A 19,618-nucleotide genomic window follows, 5' to 3' on the forward strand; every position below is an offset into this window, starting at 1 on the left:
CCTGTCTCCTTCTATCAGGCCCTAATGTAAAGACCAGACAAAGACGTCACACACACAAAAAAAAAAAAAAAGAGAGAGAGAGAACTCCAAACCAGTATCTCTTATGAACATAGGAGAAAAAATCCTCAACAAAATAGTAGCAAACTAAATCCACCACCATATAAAAAGAATTATATGCTATAATCAAATGGAATTTATCCCAAGGAATACAAGGTTGGTTTAACAAAGAAAAATCCATCAATGTAATACACCCTATTAACAGAATAAAGGGAGAAGAAAAAAAACAAACAAACACATGGTCACTTCAGTAGATGCAGAGAAAGCCCTTAACAAAATTGAAAACTCTTTCATGATAAAAACACTCATCAAACTAGGAATAGAAGGGAACTTCCTCAACTTGATCTATGGAAAACACAGAGCTAACATCATACTTAATGGTAAAAAACTGAAAGCTTTTTCCCCTAAGATCAGAACAAGACAAGGATGTCTGCTCTTGCCATTTTTATTCAGCATTGTACTGCAATTGTACTGCATTGTGCTGCAGGGTCTAGCCAGAACAGTCAGGCAAGAAAAAGTAATAAAAGGCATCCAGATTGGAAAGGAAAAAGGAAAACTATTACTTTCAGATGACATGAATTTATAAAAACAGAAAACCCTACAGAATCCACCAAAAATCATGAGAGCTAATAAATGAGTGCAACAAATAAGATCAACATACAAAAACCAGCTGTATTTCTATGCACTGGCAATGAATAATCCAAAAGTGAAATTAAGAAAACTATTCCATTTACACCAGCATCAAAAAGAGCAGGTAGGAATTAATTTAACAAAAGCTCAGACTTGTACACTGAAAAGTACAAAATACCATTGAAGGATATTAAAGAAGACCTATGTAAGTGGAAAAACCTACCATGTTTGTGGTTTGGAAGACCTACTATTGATAAAATGGCAATATTCCCCCAAATATTTACAGAATCGACAAATCCCGATCAAAATCACAGCTGCCTTTTTTTTTTGGTGAAAATTGACAAGCAGATCCTAAAATGCACATGAAAGTGCAAGAGACCCAGAATAGCTGAAAACAATCTTGCAAAAGGACAGAGTTGGAGGAGTCACATCTCCCAATTTTAGAACTTAACACAAAGCCTCAGTTTGAAGACAGTGTGATCCTACCAGTTGGAGAGATGTGCAGATCACTGGAATAGAATTGAGAGTTCAGAAACAAACCTATATGGGGCACCTAGGTGGCTCAGTTGGTTAAGCATCCAACTTTTTGTTTTAGCTTAGCTCATGATTTCACGGTTTATGGGTTCAAGCCCCACATCGGGGCTCTGAGCTGGACAGCATGGAGCCTGCTTGGGATTCTCTCTTTCCCTCTCTCCCCTCCCCAACTCACACACGCATGCACACACTCTTTCTCTCTCTCAAACTTAAAAAAAAAAAAAAAGTTATTTGTTTGTTTATTTATTTATTTATTTATTTATTTGAGAGAGACAGAAAAAGAGCAGGGGAGGGGCAGAGAGAGAGGGAGACACAGAATCCGAAGCAGGCTCTAGGCTCCAAGGTGTCAGCAGAGAGCCTGACACGGGGCTCGAACTCATGAACCATGAGATCATGACCTGAGCTGAAGTTGGATGCTTAACTGACTGAGCCACCCAGGCACCCCCAAAAAAGTTATTTTAAGAAAAAAAGACAAATGTATACAATTATGGTCAATTGATTTTCAACAAGTGCATCAAGACAATTCAATAAGAAAAGAACAGTTGATTCAACAAATGGTGCTGGGATAACCAAATTGTATAAAATAATGAAGTTAGGGCTCTGCTTCACACCATATATAAAAATTAAAAATGGACCAAAGACCCAGATGTAACAACTAAAATTACAAAACTCTTAGAAATAAACATAGATCTAAATTTCCGTGGCTTTGGGTTAAACGATGGTTTCTTAGATATGACACCTAAAGCACAAGCAACCAAAAGAAAAAGATAAATTGAACTTCATCAAAATTTAAAAACCCTTATTATCAAGAAAGTAAAAAGATAACCCACAGGGAGAAAATACTTGGAGATCTTCTATCTGATAAGAGTAGGAAGTATCCACAACATAGAAATAACAGTTACAATTCAATAAAAAGCCTACAAAATAAAAAGAACTGCAAATATTTTATATCAGCCTTTTTATCCTAACAAGGTCTTTTGTAGAACAAAAGTTTTTTAATTGGATAAAGTCCATTTTATTTACTTTTTTCCTTCAATTGCTTATGCTTTAGGGGTGATATCAGGCTTTTGGTGATAGCCAGCTATGGATGTCCAATTGCTCCGACACCATTTGTTGAAAAGGTTGTCCTGCCATTGAAATGCTTTTTTGCACCTTTGTCAAAATCAGTTGGCTATCTGATAAGGAATTGTATCTAGAATATATAAAGAACTCTTACAACCCGTAAAAAGAAAAATAACCCAACTAAAAACGTGGACAAAGAATTTTGAACAGACATTTCTCCAAAGAAGATATACAACAGGCCGATAAGCACATCATTAGTCATTAGGAAAGTACAAATCAAAACCACAATGAGATTACCGCTTCATACCATCTAAGATGGTTATAATCAAAAAGACAATAAAAATTACCTGATGATATGGAGAAATTGGAACCCTCATACACTGCTGGTGGGAATGTGAAATGATGTAGCCATTCTGGGAAACAAACAATTTAGTAATTCCTCAAAAAGTTAAATACAGAATTACCATATGACCTAGCAATTACTCCTAGATATATACCCAGAGAATTGAAAACGTGTGTTACTTGTTTAGAGTAGAGCAACATTATTCATAATAGCTAAAAGGTAGAAACAATCCAAGTAACCATCAACTAATGAATGGATAAACAAATATAGTATATCCATACTACTATTTAGCCATAAAAGTAAATATTGATTCATGATACAACATGAATAAACCTTGAAGGCATTTTGCTAAATGAAAGAAGGCAGACAAAAAAAGACCACTTATTGTATGATACCATTTCATGATTCCATTCCATTCTGGAAATGACCGGAATAGACAAATCCATCAAGACAGAAAGTTGTAAGTGATTGCCAGGGACTGCGAGAAGGGGGAATGGGGAGTGACTGTTTATGGGTGTGGGCTTTGGGAGCATGGAATGAAATGTTCTGGAATTAGATAGTGGTGATGGTTGCACAACTCTGTGAATATACTAAAAAATGCTGAATTGTATACTTTAAAGGGATGAATATTATGTGAAATATACCTCCCTTTTTAAAAAGGTATGGGAAGTTACAATGGAGAAGCAGTTTGTTGTTGAAATACTATAAAGTGCAAAATAGGACCTGTAAAGTTGTAAAATTAGTTTGGCCCTTCATGGAACTTCTGAAAAGTCAGATCGGAGGCTTTTCTCTTCATGACTGCCCTTGCTTTTGGTCACCTTTGGCACTTAACATGTCAGAATTTAACCTTTTTTTCCTTACAGGTGACTATGGTTTTAGAATTTGTTTAACAACATAATAGCACATTATAACCATTAATTGTAACTCCATTTTAAAAAGGCTACACATCTAATTTTGGATCCTAGAAAAATAAGCAAATTAAAATTGAGTGGCTTGTCCAACTTCTTGCCCTTTGGTAGGATCAGTGCTGAATCTCCACGGGGCAGAGCCAGCAGTCCCGACCCTGTTTCCCTCCCTGTGCTGGGAGGAAAGCTGGGCCTTCCCAGAATGCCTACCAGATGGGAACATCATTTCTCCTTTTAAGCAGAAGCCCAAAAAATCACCCCCAAGGCTGGAACTGCTAGTTTCTCACCTTTACCCACACAGCTCGTTCTCAGCCTTCCTGCAGAAGTCAAAAATGGGCTTAAAAACAGTGTTCCCATCATGAAATTTAAACATAAATAAAAACAACTGGTATTGGTAGACTGCCTTACTGCCTCCTCAGCCCTGTCCCCAGTCTGAACTGATGACAGTGGGGCAGGTAGTGTCCCCACTCTACAGATGAAGGAACAGAGCTTGAGAGGCCACATGAGAACAGAGGTCCCACAGCTAGTGGGTGTCTGAGCCAAGGCCAGCTCTCTGTCCTTCCTCCTCCCCTGCTCTCCTGCTGTCTCCATGGTAAGGCTGAGTCTTGATAAGACAGTTACCATTCTCCTCCTGTGAAGATCCTATCTGCTGTGTACAAGGCTCCTGAGAGCTCCCCAGAGAAGGGTGTTGGAAAACTGAGATTCACAGCACTGGCCACAGGGCACCAAGAGCCACGTGGCCTATCACATAACGTAAGACACTGGGCTACACATCATAGGTTAAGAAACAGGCAACAGGGAGGCCGTGTCAGCTGGATGGACAAGAAATGGTGACGGTTGAATCAGGATCCCTGGAGATGGACAGGGAAACAAGCAGGGAGGAGTTCAACCTTTGGGCAGGAGACAAGTAGGACAGCAGCACATCAGTGCAACAGACCTGGGTCCTCAGCCAGGTCCGGCCACTCACCAGGGTGGCTCCAGGCCTCTGTTTTCTTGCCTGTGAAGTGGGTATATGCAACAATACTTGATGTCTCTGGACGCTGCTGTGTGCCCAAGGAGTAGTGGTTGGAAGTGAAGGCCTCTTTCCAGGCAGTGGAGCCTAGCCACCTGTCAGAGAGTGAGCCTGGCCCCGTCTGTGTATTTTCGTAAGTTTAACTATTAGAGACTCTTGAATAACTTTATATATGACAAAGACGTTGACAAGGCAGCCCATAAGTGAGGGACCCCAGGGACTGTGAGAAGCACGTCACCACAGGCTGTGCCATGTAGTTTATAGTGTCTACATTGTGAAAACCAAAGGAGGGCTCCAGGGCCTGGCCCGGGGCATGAGCACTCCCCTCAGGGGCCGTGCTGCTGAGCGGGCAGAGCATTCCCTGGCGAAGCCAGCCCCTCACCCACCCAGGACAACCGCTTTATGTTTAGCCTGTCTACTGAGAATAAGCCAAGTCAGACTCTTCTGACTACTGAAGTAAAGGAAGCTGCTTCTTGCTTTCTGTCTTCTCCTGTCTGCCCTCCATCTTGAAGATGTATGACAGGAAGAGCAGGAGACTCTTCAGAAGACCTCGCCCATTCAAGCCTGCTTCTTTCACTTAAGGAGTTGTGGGACCTTGTAAGTCCCTTCAAATGGCTGGCTTCGGGGGGCCTGCACTTTACTTTTGGGCCTGGGAGAGTATTTAGCACTCTGCTTCATGTGTGCAATTGTCTTTCAGCTCTGTGCAGTATGTCTAGAAGACTTCAAGCCTCGAGATGAGTTGGGCATTTGTCCATGTAAGCATGCCTTTCACAGAAAGTGAGTATTGGTATGGAATTATTTTTTTTAATGTTTGTTGAGAGAGAGCAAGTGAGCAAGGGGGGAGGGGCAGAGGGAGAGAGAGGGAGACACAGAATCCGAAACAGGCTCCAGGCTCTGAGCTGTCAGCACAGAGCCCGACGCGGGGCTCGAACTCACCCAGTGGCAAGATCATGAGCCAAAGTTGGACGCTTAACTGACTGAGCCACGCAGGTGCCCCTGGTGTGGAATTATTTAAAGGGACCTGAATTTGAGGCACATTGAGCCACTTACTTGTGGGTTTAGAGCAGTGCCAGACAAGCCGGACAGCTTCATGATTAGTCTGCAATGCAGCAAGCTCAACGCACCCTGTGGAGTGAGGTGTGTGCGTGCACGTGTGTGTGTGTACATACGTGACATCAGGAGGGACCGGGGTGGTGGAACATGACTGCCAGGCAGGACTTTGGGCAGAGGGCCAAATAAGCCCACACCTCCTTAGAGCTGAGGCTACGAACAGCTGCTTTAAATGGAATTTTCCAACGAGAGTTTCTATTCCTAAAAACTTAAAACCAGTTATTTTAAATCAAAATAAATAAAGTATGAATGTAAGTGGGAGTGTGAAGCCATCTCCTATGCCAACATACTAATATTCCCTCTTCTCTCACAATTTTTTGTTTTCATTTCTATTAAAAACTTTTATTTCTCCTACTTCCCACCACCCTCCTCAGTGTACTTCATCCTTTAAGAAGTCATGGATGATTCGAGGGTATAGCATGCTGTGGCTGATTCGTATCACCTTTTAGAAGATTAGAGGCTTTGATTTCTCCAGAGGGTTACAGGCATTCTCCACCTGCTGGTGGAGCTGCTTGGGATCTGAGTGTTCACATCAGCCCCTGGCTAGAGGGGCAGATGTGTTTAACCCATGAGGCATCTGGCAGGGGGCGCCATAAGCCTGGGACTGACATCTTCCTCCTGTGTTGTCTCATCCTGCAGGTGCCTTATTAAGTGGCTCGAGGTTCGTAAAGTATGTCCACTGTGCAACATGCCAGTTCTGCAGCTGGCCCAGCTGCACAGTAAGCAGGACCGTGGACCCCCGCAGGGGCCCCTGCCCGGGGCAGAGAACATCGTATAGCTCCCCCAAGGACCAAACTGCTGTGGGATCCGACATCCATATGGAGCCAGGAGGAACACAAGCGGTCTCTGCGTTGGCTGCTCTACCTGGGGCACCAGCTGCCACTTCCTTTGCCTCATGAAGAACTCGGGCCAGCTACACTGGGAAGCCAGACTGCTGGGTCTTGTGACAACCAAAGCACGCTGACACTACCCCATGCCAAGAGAAGAGGAGTGGATGATGGATAAGCCTTCCGGTTACGTTCAAGAAATTTCACGAGGGTCTCTTGCTGACGCCATTACTCTGTCTCCCAGATACTTTTCTCCATGTCAAGGTGAATCTTTATCAAGCAGAAGGGAAGATAGGACTGTTAGAGAAGGGAACTGAGGGCAGGTGTTTAAAGCCCCCCCCCCCCCCGCACCCCCACCCCCACCCTGCGGACAGATGAGCTTCTATGCAGACCGTGCATGCTTTTGCAGTAGCAGACCCTCCTGGCAGTCCCTGAGCCAAGTAAAACCAGCGGTTACCTCAGTTGCCCGACTGGTTGCCAGTGATTGGTGAGGCAGTGCCAACGAGGCTTTTCACATTATGTTCCTTTGATAAGGTCATCTTGGAACCCAGGGGCTTTGGTTACCACAGAGCAGCAGTGCCCCCTTGCCACTCCTTCTCCCTCAAGTTCGTGACACTTGCTTATCAAATCATCTAAACACATTAGATGCGCTTGGAAAGGCTTGGTCAGAAGTCATTTCCTCTTATTCTTGCCCGCCCCCCCCAAACTCCCCAGTGAAGCCCAGCCAGGCCGCCCATCTGGAGCCCCAGCAGGGGATGTGCTGTCTGTGTGTGACCCAGGGAGCCTCAGGGTGCTGCCCACCCCTACAGTGGGGTTCCAGTGCAGCTGCTGGTCTTAGCCCACTGCCTCAGTAAGGAGCTGCTGTGAGCCTCTCAGATGGCTCCCAAGGGGAGCTTCTTCCTGAGAATGGCCAGTCTTCCGGGCCCTGCTGAGATGAGAGGATGCTGACTCCCTTGCCTCTCTCCACTCCTTCCGTTTCCTTCCCTCTCCTGCCCTGTGTTTCTACTTAAGAGAAAATGCCTGTCATTGGCTTTTTAACAATTTGAAGCATCCCAAATAAGATCTTTCTGTAATTCTGAAGCGAGGGATCCACTTGAAATTGTAAGTAGTTTCAGGAAGCTCCCGTAGGGCTGTTCACCCATTGGTGTGTGCCTCAGTATTCAGACTTGCGATAAGTAATTTAAAGTGTCTTTATAGGAGAGAAATGCATGCTGCTCTTTGGCTCTTTCTGTCCAACTTTTCTAGAAATGACTGAAGAGTCCATTCGGATTCATGAATACTGTATAAATTTGCCATCTGAAGTGGCTTTGGGTCAGATAGAAAGTTCTTTTCCACGGCACTGCTTTCCACCTCCTTCTGTTATAGGGTGGACTCTTCGTCAACAGCTTTGCCTCTGCTCCATTCCCCAGGTGTGAGTGAGGACAGTTTCTCATTGGAAATGTGGTCTGCATGGTATGGAGAGAGAATGGGGGAAGCTTTACTACTCTGTTCATGGCATGTCTCCAGGGATTTTTTTCTGGATTCGTCTCTACCATCTTAGAATGGGAGACAGAACCTGTCCTTGGCTCAGATGGCTGGGGTCAGATGAGGAAAATTCCCATTAGCCTAGGAAAGTGCTGGACAAAATCCAGTTTGGAAAATTACAAATCCAGTTGGTCAGAATTGGCTGTTTCCTCCTTGTGACCTATTCATGTCACGCCAACTGGCTGCTTCAACAGAGCAAGGAAGTGTGGGGTATTTTTATATGAAAGCCTTAGCCTGTTGGGCATCCTTGAAAAGATTTTCATGCGCTCCTACTTTCACCATTTCTGCATTGTGTTGGTAGCACAATGGAGTTGAATGCTGCAAAGCACCCAGTTTACAGTGAAATGTTTCCAGTGACCAGTGTCAAAAGTAGGTCTGCTTCTAGACTAGCCTCAGTTGTGGCCAACACCCACCATTCCCCATGGGATGGCTTGGGACAGATCTCACCTTGTTACAAGGTTCCAACAGGAAAGAGAATTTTTCCCCTGAAGGGAGGAATTCGCATGCTCTAAAAACTGCAAATGATTTCAGCTCACAGCTTTGGCAAGATTATAACTCATCAGTTGCAGCTTTTTTCTGCCCCTGTATGTGTGGGTAGATTAGTTCATTTCCCTGTCACAGGAAGGGCAAGTTGATATGGTTGGTGCATATTTCCAGCCATTAGAGGAGAGCGCCAGAATGCCGTGCACTCTCCATTGGGCACCAACCCCCACGAGGTGCCACTAACGTGACCTCCACACCTGTGAATGCGGAGGGCTTTTTAAATGCCACCCTTTCACCAGGGTGGGGCTGGATATGGAGTGGTGAATATTCACTCTGCTCACCATCTCCTTTCTTGGCTCGGTGTCCCACTGCAGCTCGGCCAGTGTCACCCAGAGTAGTAGTTCCTGCCACTCTTAGCAAGACAACCTGAATGCACCTGCTCCCCAGACCTGGGTCCTCCTCCTCCAGGACTCTGTGCTGCACTGTCATTATTGCCAATGGCCAGGGCTTAATTTACATCTTCAATTCTGATTAAAACACAGTTGTCTGTGGACAAGGTTAAATCTTCATCTGAACTTTTTAAAGAATGAGTTAAGGATCCCCTAATACTCTTGGCACAGGCTCACACCTTACACTGAGGCCACCCTGGCCACATCTATCTTTTGTTGGGAAGTTGTTGGTGATCTTTTGTTAATCTGCAGACACGTGGGGACTTTGGTCTGCTCTTGGGCCACTGGGGGGTGACATGGCAGGTTTTGGTTGTTTTGTTTGTTTTTTTTTTTTACTTTGTCTTGCTGTGTCTAAGCAGCTCAAAGATCGGATGTTACTTGTATGCTGTGGGTTAAAAGAATGTAACTCAGCCCCAACTGAACTCCATGGGTGGCTGCATCATTATCTAGTTGTTGCTAGGAGTACAGCTGAATTCAGGTGGCTTTAGAAACAGGGAACAAAACCAGCCTGACTTGATTCCTGATTAAGTAGGCATAAGACATTGTCATCTGCCGCTTCTCTCTGCCACAGTGTGATGTGGTTGGGCCTGTCCCTGGCAGGTGAGGTCCTCGTAGCCTGTGCCCACCAAGGCAGGGAGCTGGACTAGACAGAAATGGCCAGATGCGAGTAGATGGCCCAAGGCGAAGTCTAAGCTGAGGAATACAGGGAACATTCCATCATTGCCAGATAGCCTGTTCTTAACACATCTTGACAAAATTAAGATCCTTTGCCCCAGTGCCAAGTCCCTTGGACCCATTAGAGGACCAATTTGTACCTTTCCACAGCCCCACTCCAAAGCCTGCCACCTTTGTGGCCTGGTCTTGCTCTGCTAAGCTATTCTGAACTGTAGTAGTTTTTCTGAAAGGCTTTCTGAGAATTATGGAATGAACACGGGGAGGCTCTGGACAGAAAAAGTGCTGAGTGAGTTTAATCATCCCTTGCCATTCACCAGCCATGTGTCTTTATGCAAGTTAGCCTCCCGAAGCTGATTTCCTTCTCTGCCCTCTAAGAATTGTAGTGACATTTTTGCTGGCTCTCATGAGGACCATACAATGTCCAAAGCCTGGTGGGCAGTAGGCCTGGGGTTGTGGAAGTTCCTTATTATAGGCAGGATCATGCCAGTCACATAGGGCTCCTCTGTAGCTCAGGTAGCAACAAAACCTCAGCAAGAGCCTCCTGAGATACAGGAGCTCCCTTGGGGTAAGGCCTGCGTTTACCTGGGTCCCTTCCTTTTCCTCTCCTGATCTTGCCAGTCACCTCCATCTGTCTTTGCCCATGGTGCTCCTTGGCAGCTATTCCATAAATTTTTGAATAGGTAATCCCTTCATATAATTCACAAATCATGAGTCTTCCTTGCATCCCTGACCTAGCGAGCCCAATTTATTGCCCCTTGAACACCCGCTGTGTTCCACTATGTTCCATGTAGATCCTTCCAGTGACCATTTACGCATAAACAGGGATTACACACGTGTATATATAACTCTTCTCTTTTACTCATGTGATACCAGACCAGTATATCCAAGGAGCATTCCTATTCATGGGGGAAGAGCCATCTCAGAAGTCCGAATACCTGTAAAAGGTGAGCCCATAATTGGAGGATGTCTTTGCAATCACATTCCCTTTTGAATAAGGCATTTTTTATTGATTGCAGCATACTAAAATTCTAGTTTTCCATACAAAGCAGAAATAGCAATCCCTCCCTGACCCTTACCACACACTCAGATAATATGAGAGCACCACCAGTTTCCAGACTGCACAAGGACAGTCTGGTCTGTGACAGGACACCCAACAGCAGGCTCTGCTGTGTTGCTGAGAACAGCAATGCAGGCCTCTCGTCCAGGTCCAACAGCTTTTACACCTCCCTGGTCCCCATCCAACCCCATCCGATGGGGTGACGTCTGGCTACAACTGTCATTTCTTAGGCGAGTTCTTGTGTTTCTGAGGCAGGAGTCTGATAAGCAGCAGCAACTGAAGCCTGAGGCATCCTTCTGTTTGGGGGACAGATGTCTCAGATGACGCTAAGCAGGTAGGTGGCCAGTCTCCTCAAGACTAACCATAGATACACACACTTCAGTGTCCATCTTCAAGGTCCTGGCTCTGCTCCCTTTCCCTCCCCACTCTTTATGCACACATTAAAAAGAAAATGCTTGCCACAGCATTTTTTCCATTCGACAACAGAAATCTTTTAAGAAAAAAAATGTCTTACAAAGCTGCTTCTTCCAGGCAGCCCTAGGGTGAGGGGCATGGACTCCTACATTGGTTCTCACCCCCCTCCCTGGCTTCCTGCCTCCCAGAGCAGCAGCCCAGTGCTTTCCTTGGATTAAAAGTGCAATTTAGGCCCCTAACCTGAAACTTGAAAGGAATTGTATGTGAAATGCCACCCTTCTGTCACCTGACTAGCTGGCCCTGGGTTAGAATGTCTTTCACATCAGCTATTACGAGTTGCTTAAGTAAAAGAGATGAATGTGTCTAAATTCACAATGTCTAAATTCTGGTGAAACCTGCAGTTGTTAACCAGAGTGGTTCTTTAGTAGATAATATTAATGAAAGATCCCCCATGCCATGGACTGTGCTTCCACTTGAGTGGGAATATCACAAGAAAAATAGAGGGGCTTGTTCAATAAGTTTGTCTTTGTCCGGTTCAGCTTTAGAGCCCAACTTTGCAAAATGCTAATAGTTTGGTTCCATTTTCAGACCGAGCATTGCACCCTTGCTTACCAATCCAGTGCTCACTTCTGTGGCTCTCAGGTCAGGGAGAACACCCTCCCTGCTCCAGGGACATGGACCTAGAATGTGGTCCCCGCCACTGTCAAGGGACCGGTCTGTACTTGGTGAAGCTCCTCTCAGCTCCCTGTACCTGCATCTAGGGCCAGCTGCACACGGTCCCTCCCAGGCCGTGCTACAGCCAGGTGGGTAGGTGGGGCCGGTGGTGCCGGTGTTAGGGAAGCTCCTCCTGGAGAGAGCCTGGTCTTCCAAGAGTGTTCCTCATAACTGTCGTCTCTGGGTTTCTCGACATCATTGCCAGGAAGGAGGGGGGTAGTTTAGTCCTGTAGTTTAGCCCACTGGGGTTTACTCACTAGATACTGTATAACTCCCTCAAAAAAAAAAAAAAAAAAAAGTTTATGAAACTCTGAACCTCAGGTTTCATAGACGTGTTTGTACACTAAGAATTCTGCAGCAGAATATTTTTAAACATCCGCAGTTTTTTGTAAGCTATATTTTTGTATATTTAATTGCTATTTTAAAATTTTAATGCATTTTTGGCTAATTACTCCTGTTTTAAAAACAAAACATGCATGTAATTGACTTAAATGTAAATAAAAAGCAGGTTTTGAAAATACTTTGTGCCGAGCATGTACCCTTCAACTCAGAGGAGCCTGAGATCACCTACACCCCTCTTGAGCCTGTGTAGCAACAGAAAGTCAAGGTAAGTGGCTCTGATCAAAATGAGCTGGTCCCCAGCAACATGTGATTGTGATGAAGGAGCTTCGGGCCTGCACCCCCATGGGGCAAGGAGCAGGTCAGAGGTGAGGAGCAGAGCACCAGGCCACAGCGAGGAAGGAGGTGGCCAAGACCCCACCTGCCCCCCTGGCCTCAGCCCTGCAGATGCCACGGGACACACCAGCTGTCTCACAAATGCAGGAGTCAGCGCCCAGGGGGGTTGAGGTGGTGGAACTAGCCCACCCCGCCCCCCACCTCTCTAGCTGCATCTCCGGCTTGGAAATACCAACTATTCTGTCAGGAGGGAAAAAACACACCTAGACTCCAAAGTCCCCCCGTGGTGACTGCTGTTTCTCCTCACCGCCACTCACGAGAAGCCCTGCAGGTCAGCATTGGCTCCGCAGCTTGGGGGAAACTGGCCCCCTCAAGGCCATCTGTGACCCTGCAACAAATCTGGACCACTTCTTAAACCTCCTCTGAATGCAGGTGCCTGGAGAGCTCCTCTCCCTCAGCCCCTTCTCAGACCATGCTCTGCAGCCTTTTCCTTCTCTGCCCATCTAGTTATTCTCCCTCTAACCTTCATATTCACTAAATTCCCACCTAGATAGACATCATTTGCAGGTCTTTAATCTCCAACCCAAATATTCAGCTGCCTTTTTGGTATCAAGACCTGGCAATCCAAAACCAAGCCTTCCCAACAAGACTGGGTGCCTCACTGGGACTCCCTCACCACTATCCAGTCACCGCAACCCAGCCTTCGTCTACTGCTCCAATCTTGGCTTAGGCCACCTTCCTTTCCCACCTGGGTCCTAACTGCAGCCACCCCACACGTACACATACTGCCTCCAGTGGAGGGCGGGGGGCCCTCGCCAACTCACGGAGGGCAGACTGGAAAGGACGTTGCTGAGACGGCAGTAGCTTACACCAGGGACTGGCAGTGGTGCCAGGCGGTGGGAGTTTACATGCATCTCACAAGCCAGAGGTAGCAAAGTGGCAGTAAACTGGGATCAGGCTCAGAAGAGAATGTGAGCAACTCCCGTGCAGAGATGGCCTTGGGGACACACAGTGCTAAGAGGGGAAGGCAGTCCTTGCCGGGGGGCTACAACTCAAAGGAAAGGGCTGTGAGGGGCCGCTACCTTGGAAATCAATGTCCAGGGCTGATGACTGCTTAGGGAAGTCCAGAATTGCGCCCAGGGGGCTGGCAAGATCTGTCCTCAGAGGAGAAGTGGCTGGCATGGGCAGAGGTGGCCTGGGAGGCAGAAGGAAAAGCAAGAGGGGTCTGCTGTGTTAGAACGGAAGAAGAGGACGTGAAATGTCCGTTAGACTTAGTAACGACCCACTGGTGACTGATCAGGCACCCTCCCAGGCAGTGACACTTTGGACACAAAGTGCAGAGAAGTCACAGAGGCAGCCTTTCAAGAGCAGGAAGTGGCAAGGATGCAGAACACGGAAGGTGAACGCAATGCAGGAGGCGGCTCTGCCCAGGTCTAGCTGTGTGACCTCAGGCAGGTCTGTTCCCATTAAACTGCAGGGAGAACAAAGGCTGTATGAGGCCAGCCATGTAAGCACTGGTCACAGCCTCATGAGCACAGTACGTGTGGGGAGAGCAGGGGACCCCAGCACAGGCGCCCGGGTCTCCACCAGGGAAGCAGGCTCCCTCCCTCCCCCACCTCCTCTGGAGAAGAGCAAGCGGGGAGGAGGGTCTGGGGCACAGGGGCTCCCAAGAGCACAACTGCGTATCAGCAGGTGGGTAGGGACATGGTCTTTGATGGCTGTAGGGAAGGTGGGGCCACCAAGCGCAGACGAGATTAGAGGGGACTCGGGCAGAGGCCCGCAAAGGCCAACAGCAGCAAAAGAGAGGCTGACTGGCTCCCGGGAGCCACAAGTCCCATTCCCACAGCTTTCCTCCAGTTCTGCTGGCCTGCACCAGGCTGACAGTACCCACAACCCGCTGATGCCCAGCTGCATTGAGGGGCGCCCTTAAGAAATGGCCACTCCCTGCCCCGCAGGCAGCTGCCCTTGGTCCCAGAGCTGGCACGTGCCTCTGCTGCCCCCACGCGGCCAACACAAAAGGGTGCCAAGGGATCCGGCCGCCCCTCCTCCCTTGGTGACCCAGCCCTGCACTCTTCCAACCTAGGTCCCTGCCAGGCGCAAGGAGGCTGCAGGGCCTTGAGATTACCTTCTAGTTCAAAGCCTGCTTTATACAGACCTTTCATGGCCTTCAACAGCAATGCAGGCACAAAAATACACAAGATATGACTCCAAACAATATTCTATCTCCAAGGGGAAGGGTTATTTAAATTATTCTGCACAGCAGAAAGAAAACGCTCTAAGTCAATCTCTACCGAGACTCCATCTTAAATCTCTATCTACCAAGACTCCTCAAGCTGCCTTTTGAGCCTCACACATGCAGCCCTCATACTCAGTCCTATCCCAAGCTCAGAGCCAGCCTTGCCAGCTTCCAGCAAGTAAAAACCTTGAGTGGGAGAGGAAGGCAAAAGTTCCCTACCCTGCCCCCAGGAGTTAATCAATGGACTTCAATTCCTCACTTTCTACCAGCCGGAAACAATCAGATTCTTCCCGATTCCCTGAAAATGTCGATTCGAGAAATCTGGTTTTAGTCTTCCAGGTGCACTTTTTCTACTAGCTTAACTCCGCTTAACTCCCTACCTCCCACCCCCCCACGCCGCCCCAAGGGCATTCTTCCCAGGGTGGACTAAGTCCCATCTTTCCAGACACACCTTCCCAGGATCTGCAGTGTAGAGTAACCTGGAACTGCCCTTCCCCAAAGTTGCTCAATTGCCAAAATTACAAGTACAGAATTACTCTTAAGTTTGCAGAACCTTAAATAAAACATGTTTTTCAATATGTTCACACAGAGGCTAAATGAACACCAGAGTTAATTCACAGATAATGATCTCCAAGGCTATACTGACTACATTGTGATGAGATTACAAGATACAGTACTTGCCTTACATTTAGCAAGTTCAACAAGACACAAAACCAGCCAGCTGAACACTGAACAGCTCTCCCCTGAAGTGGCTCCCAGTAAGTGACACGGGGAATTTCAAAAACACATGGCAGGTTTAACAAAGCTATACTGAAGAGCAACTTAACTACAGCAAATCCTCACTGCCGTGGACATGTCCACTTTTTTTTATATGTATCTTTCCTTAGTGGTTACTAGTTTCGACTAAATTTTTAAGGATTTATCTTGATGACTTAGAAAAATACACTCATCCTTCCTTGCTTTGATTTGGGTAGTACACCATCATAAAATTGAGTCTCTTAAAAAACAAAAGTTCACAGATCCCATTGTGCAATGTTCCAGGAACCCTCCCCAGGTGATCAGGGGATCTTCAACAGCTCAAGGAGTGCTCCAACGGCTCCAAAATAACCCTGAAAAAAAAGTACACCACAAATGAGAGCAATTTTCCTTAGACTTATTTAAATTACCTAAATATGATTACTAGTGTTAAAGCCAACAGTGCCCTTAATTCCCGATACTGAGCACCTATTTTGCTGAGCTCCAAGGAGCTCCCAGGCTGAGGAGGAGGGCTGGATGTATAAAACACCCGGGCATGCCAGCATGTGAGACCAAAACCCACGGTGAGGGCTGCAGGAGCTATGAAGCCCATGGCAGCTCAGTTCCCTCTGGAAAGAGCCCGTACCTGGGCTGCCTCCTGCAGAAGGAGGATGTGAGAAGCAGCAGAGGCCCAGAGCATTTCCAGACAACTAAGGAATGAAGGGAAGACGGGACCTGAAGATTGATGGGGCAGGAAAAGCTGGGGGGGTAGGGGTGGGGGTGGCAGGGGCAGGTTATGGAGGGGGAGGGCCTGACTGGGCTGGGGATGGAAAGGAGCAAGAAGAGATTGGGACTGACTCAAGACCTGCCTGAAGAAGGGGAAGAGGGCAGCAGGGAGGCTTAGGTGTCCCCCATACATCTGGTGACAGCCACGAGGGTATAGGAGCAAGAGATGTGGCGAGCAAGAACGGCTTCCATACAGCACGTGCAAGGCCGGAGTGCCCCAGGCAGCCAAGCAGCCGCACCCAGGAAGTAACTGGATGTCTGCATTTGGAGCAAGGCAGTGGTCGGGGCAGCACTGGCAGAGGCGGGCAGCAGAGGAGTAGACAACCGTGCCCTAATGGGACATGAAGAGGGGGACACAGACAGAAAAGCACCATGTGAAAGAGCAACAGAAGAGCCTGGAGAGACAGCAGAGGCATGAGAGCGAGAAGCAGCAGCTGAAGGAGGACAATGCAAGCCCATCTCCAGAAGTAAGTAGCCAAGGTCAAATACAACCAAGAACCAAGACATGAAAACCCAAAAACAGACAAGAAAAAGAAAAGGACTGTAACAGAAAAATGAGACAAAACCCACACTGGTAAAAAGACAGTGCCTGCGGGCCTCAGAGAACAGTCCTACCCGGATACAGGATCCGTCAAGGTCTCCAAGGGATAAGATGCCACAGCAAAGTCCTTTAAGAGTCTCATGCTCTACTGACTGAGCTAGCCGGGCAGTTAGCAAAGTCCTTTAAGAAAGACAAAAACGACTAAAAAGGAAAGTGGGAAGATCCTGAAAGACATGCTGACGGATTGCAAAGAACGTGCTAACGGTCTCTAAATATCATAAACAACTGAAGTCCACTCCGTTTTCCAAGGAAAGCTTCTCCAAGAAACGTGGCCACACAAGAGAGAAGCTGAAGCCTCTCCTCTCATTCTGTTTCTTGGTTTTAAAAACAGCCAGCTACACGATGAGCATCCTGAGAGGACACCCACAAGTGCACCAGCTGGCGGAGGGTGGGCTCAGGTGGGCTCACCGGCGGGCACTCGTTTTAGTAGCTGGCTACGCACTCTGTTTCCCGTGGCCTTCTGGATCTTTTATTTTGCAACAAAAGAAGAGATGAAGTTAACCAATGTAATGCACTCCACTGAAGACCCAAAACCCACCACCGAGCAGAAGGTGTAAGTCGTTACAAGCTACAAAATGCTAAGATGAGAAGAGCAAAGGCAGACAGAGGGCAGAGAGAAATCTATACAAAACTTTCACTTCCCGACTTCACAGGGGAAAAGGCTTCATATGTCAGAGCCTAACATATCAAATTTCCACAAGTGCGGCGATCAACCCTGGAGTCAGAAGCCTAGATGCAACTGGAAAAGAGACAGCGGGGCCAGCAAGCATAACCAGAGAGGAACATGAAGTCAGCAGGCAGTAAGAATGACAAAACGTAAAACCAAGACTCCACAAAGTGTTCAAATTATAACTGTTACGGTGTGAAGATTAAAAAAAAGAAAAGTTAACCTAAGAAATGAATCTCCACATTCTGCCTAGGAAAGTTTCAAGAGGTAGAAATGGAGCAGGAGGAAAGTTCTACTGCAATGTAACATTAAAGAGAGTTTCTTTTTATTCTAACATAAAGCAAAATAGAACAGGTCAAAAATCACAAAAAGCAAGATATATATAAAAGATGTAAGAAACTGAAAGATAATTTGGTACTGATTTATTAATAACATTAAAAGCAAAAAATGTTTAAGCGTACAAATTGACGGGCAGTAAATAAGCCAGAGAGATCTCATGCACAGCAGGACAAGCAAAGCCAGTAATAATGCAGCACCATCACATCAGGCCAGGTGGCCACACCAGCGACCACCTCCCAGCACATAAATGTATCAAAGTGACCAGCTGTAAACCTTAAACTTACACAATGTTACATGTGAAATTTATTCAATTAATTTTTTTTTAATAAAATAAACAATTAGATGACTAACCTTTAAGCTTTGATAAGGGGAATCTGTGCACCTTGAATTTTAACAATGAACTTAATAAGGGCACTTAAACAGGAAAAACTCAGAGCAACTTTAACGGAAAAAGCAATCCCTGTAGCACTTCAAATCTTATTCTGCCGATTCCTATAAATACTATTAAGTAAATATACACAAACAATTCTGAAAAATGTTTGTGATAGCACTAAGATCCAGCAACACTGGAAATAAATAGTTCAAATGCCCCACAAGCAAGGGGACAGAAGAGAGGTTCCCCTCCATAGCTATGGTCCTATTTTTTTCCCCAAACTGGAAAAATAGAAAGGCACTTTCCCATACAGAATTTCAAGTGGAGCAATTCAATGATTTTCTTCCATTCTGTCATTTCTAGCCTGTCTAGGTATGAGGTTCTTATGTGGTTCTAATCTTGGAATGTATTTCTCTGTTTTCAGAACACACATCTTATATAAGTGGCCCATGAACTGTATCAATACACAAAAGCCAACATCAAAATGAAAAAAGCAGAACCCCAAGTGCATTTACAAAATGTAATGGGAAAAACATAATGGATGGTTTGGAAAAAAGTAACACTAGAAATAGAGGTGAATGTTTATCAAGGTTTTTTTTCTTTAGAATTGCTAACGTTCAGGGGTGCCTGGGTAGCTCAGTTGGTTAAGTGTCCTACTCTTGATTTCAGCTCAGGTCATGATCCCACAGTTCATGAGACTGAGCCCCTCTGTGCTATCAGCACAGAGCCGGTTTGGGATTCCCTCTCCCCGTCTCTGTCCCTCCCCGACTTGTGTGTGCTCGTGCTCTCTCAAAATAAAGAAATAAATTTGTTTTAATCTTAAATTGCTGACATTCACAGTTAACCAAAAATTTCCCTTGCAGTAAATCAGGTAAGAAATTGCTTTTGAACATTACAAAGTTAAACCCTATATCATACGTCTACAAAAAATTAAGTAAGAACTGCAGTGCAGTCCATTTCACATCTACTTCGAGTTCCAAGCGGTGGGAACTGCATGCCCTTTACACTCGTAACACATCGCGAGAAATAAGTCCGCTTACCTCGTGTTCCGAAAAAAGTGCTTTCAACTGCCCCTTGGACCAATAATCCAAAGCATATGCCAAAAGTCGCATGGCGATCGTATTAATTCTCAAGAAATTTCCAACAAATACCACCTGGTTAATGTTCTGAGCACATTAAAAAAAGGTAATTAGTTTTCATCTTAATTTCTGTTCTCTCGTAAAAGCTACCCCAAACAGAGCACCACGTGCATAGTTTTTAGCAGCAACTTGACTGCTGAGCAAAAAAATTAAAAAGTATTTACATTTAATCTAGTTGGTCCAAGGCTACTTAAATTTGAACCCAGACAACTCTGGACCCACCTCAAGCCATGCCAGAAAATGTCACAAGAGAATACAAATTAGGAAAAAC

The 19,618-nt window shown here is 46.0% G+C and overlaps 2 protein-coding genes across 6 annotated transcripts in view; one reads left to right on the forward strand and one right to left on the reverse strand.

Annotated features, from left to right (window-relative positions):
* Nucleotides 1-12,316, forward strand: part of RNF24 (ring finger protein 24) — a 78,669-nt gene extending 66,353 nt beyond the window's left edge. For all 4 annotated transcript variants that reach the window (XM_078444238.2, XM_078444239.2, XM_060613395.3 and 1 more), the window contains 2 exons: nucleotides 5,241-5,320; nucleotides 6,293-12,316. In XM_078444238.2, the coding sequence (XP_078300364.1) occupies nucleotides 5,241-5,320; nucleotides 6,293-6,431 (219 nt within the window). In that variant the 3' untranslated portion in view covers nucleotides 6,432-12,316. The remainder of the gene's footprint in view (nucleotides 1-5,240; nucleotides 5,321-6,292) is intronic.
* A 2,940-nt stretch (nucleotides 12,317-15,256) lies between these two features.
* Nucleotides 15,257-19,618, reverse strand: part of PANK2 (pantothenate kinase 2) — a 31,483-nt gene continuing 27,121 nt past the window's right edge. For both annotated transcript variants that reach the window (XM_078444236.1, XM_060613333.3), the window contains 2 exons: nucleotides 19,249-19,374; nucleotides 15,257-15,816 (listed from right to left, as the gene is read on the reverse strand). In XM_078444236.1, the coding sequence (XP_078300362.1) occupies nucleotides 15,766-15,816; nucleotides 19,249-19,374 (177 nt within the window). In that variant the 3' untranslated portion in view covers nucleotides 15,257-15,765. The remainder of the gene's footprint in view (nucleotides 15,817-19,248; nucleotides 19,375-19,618) is intronic.

Source organism: Panthera onca, chromosome A3 (assembly GCF_046562875.1).
Source record: "Panthera onca isolate mPanOnc1 chromosome A3, mPanOnc1 haplotype 2, whole genome shotgun sequence".
NCBI lineage: Eukaryota > Metazoa > Chordata > Mammalia > Carnivora > Felidae > Panthera > Panthera onca.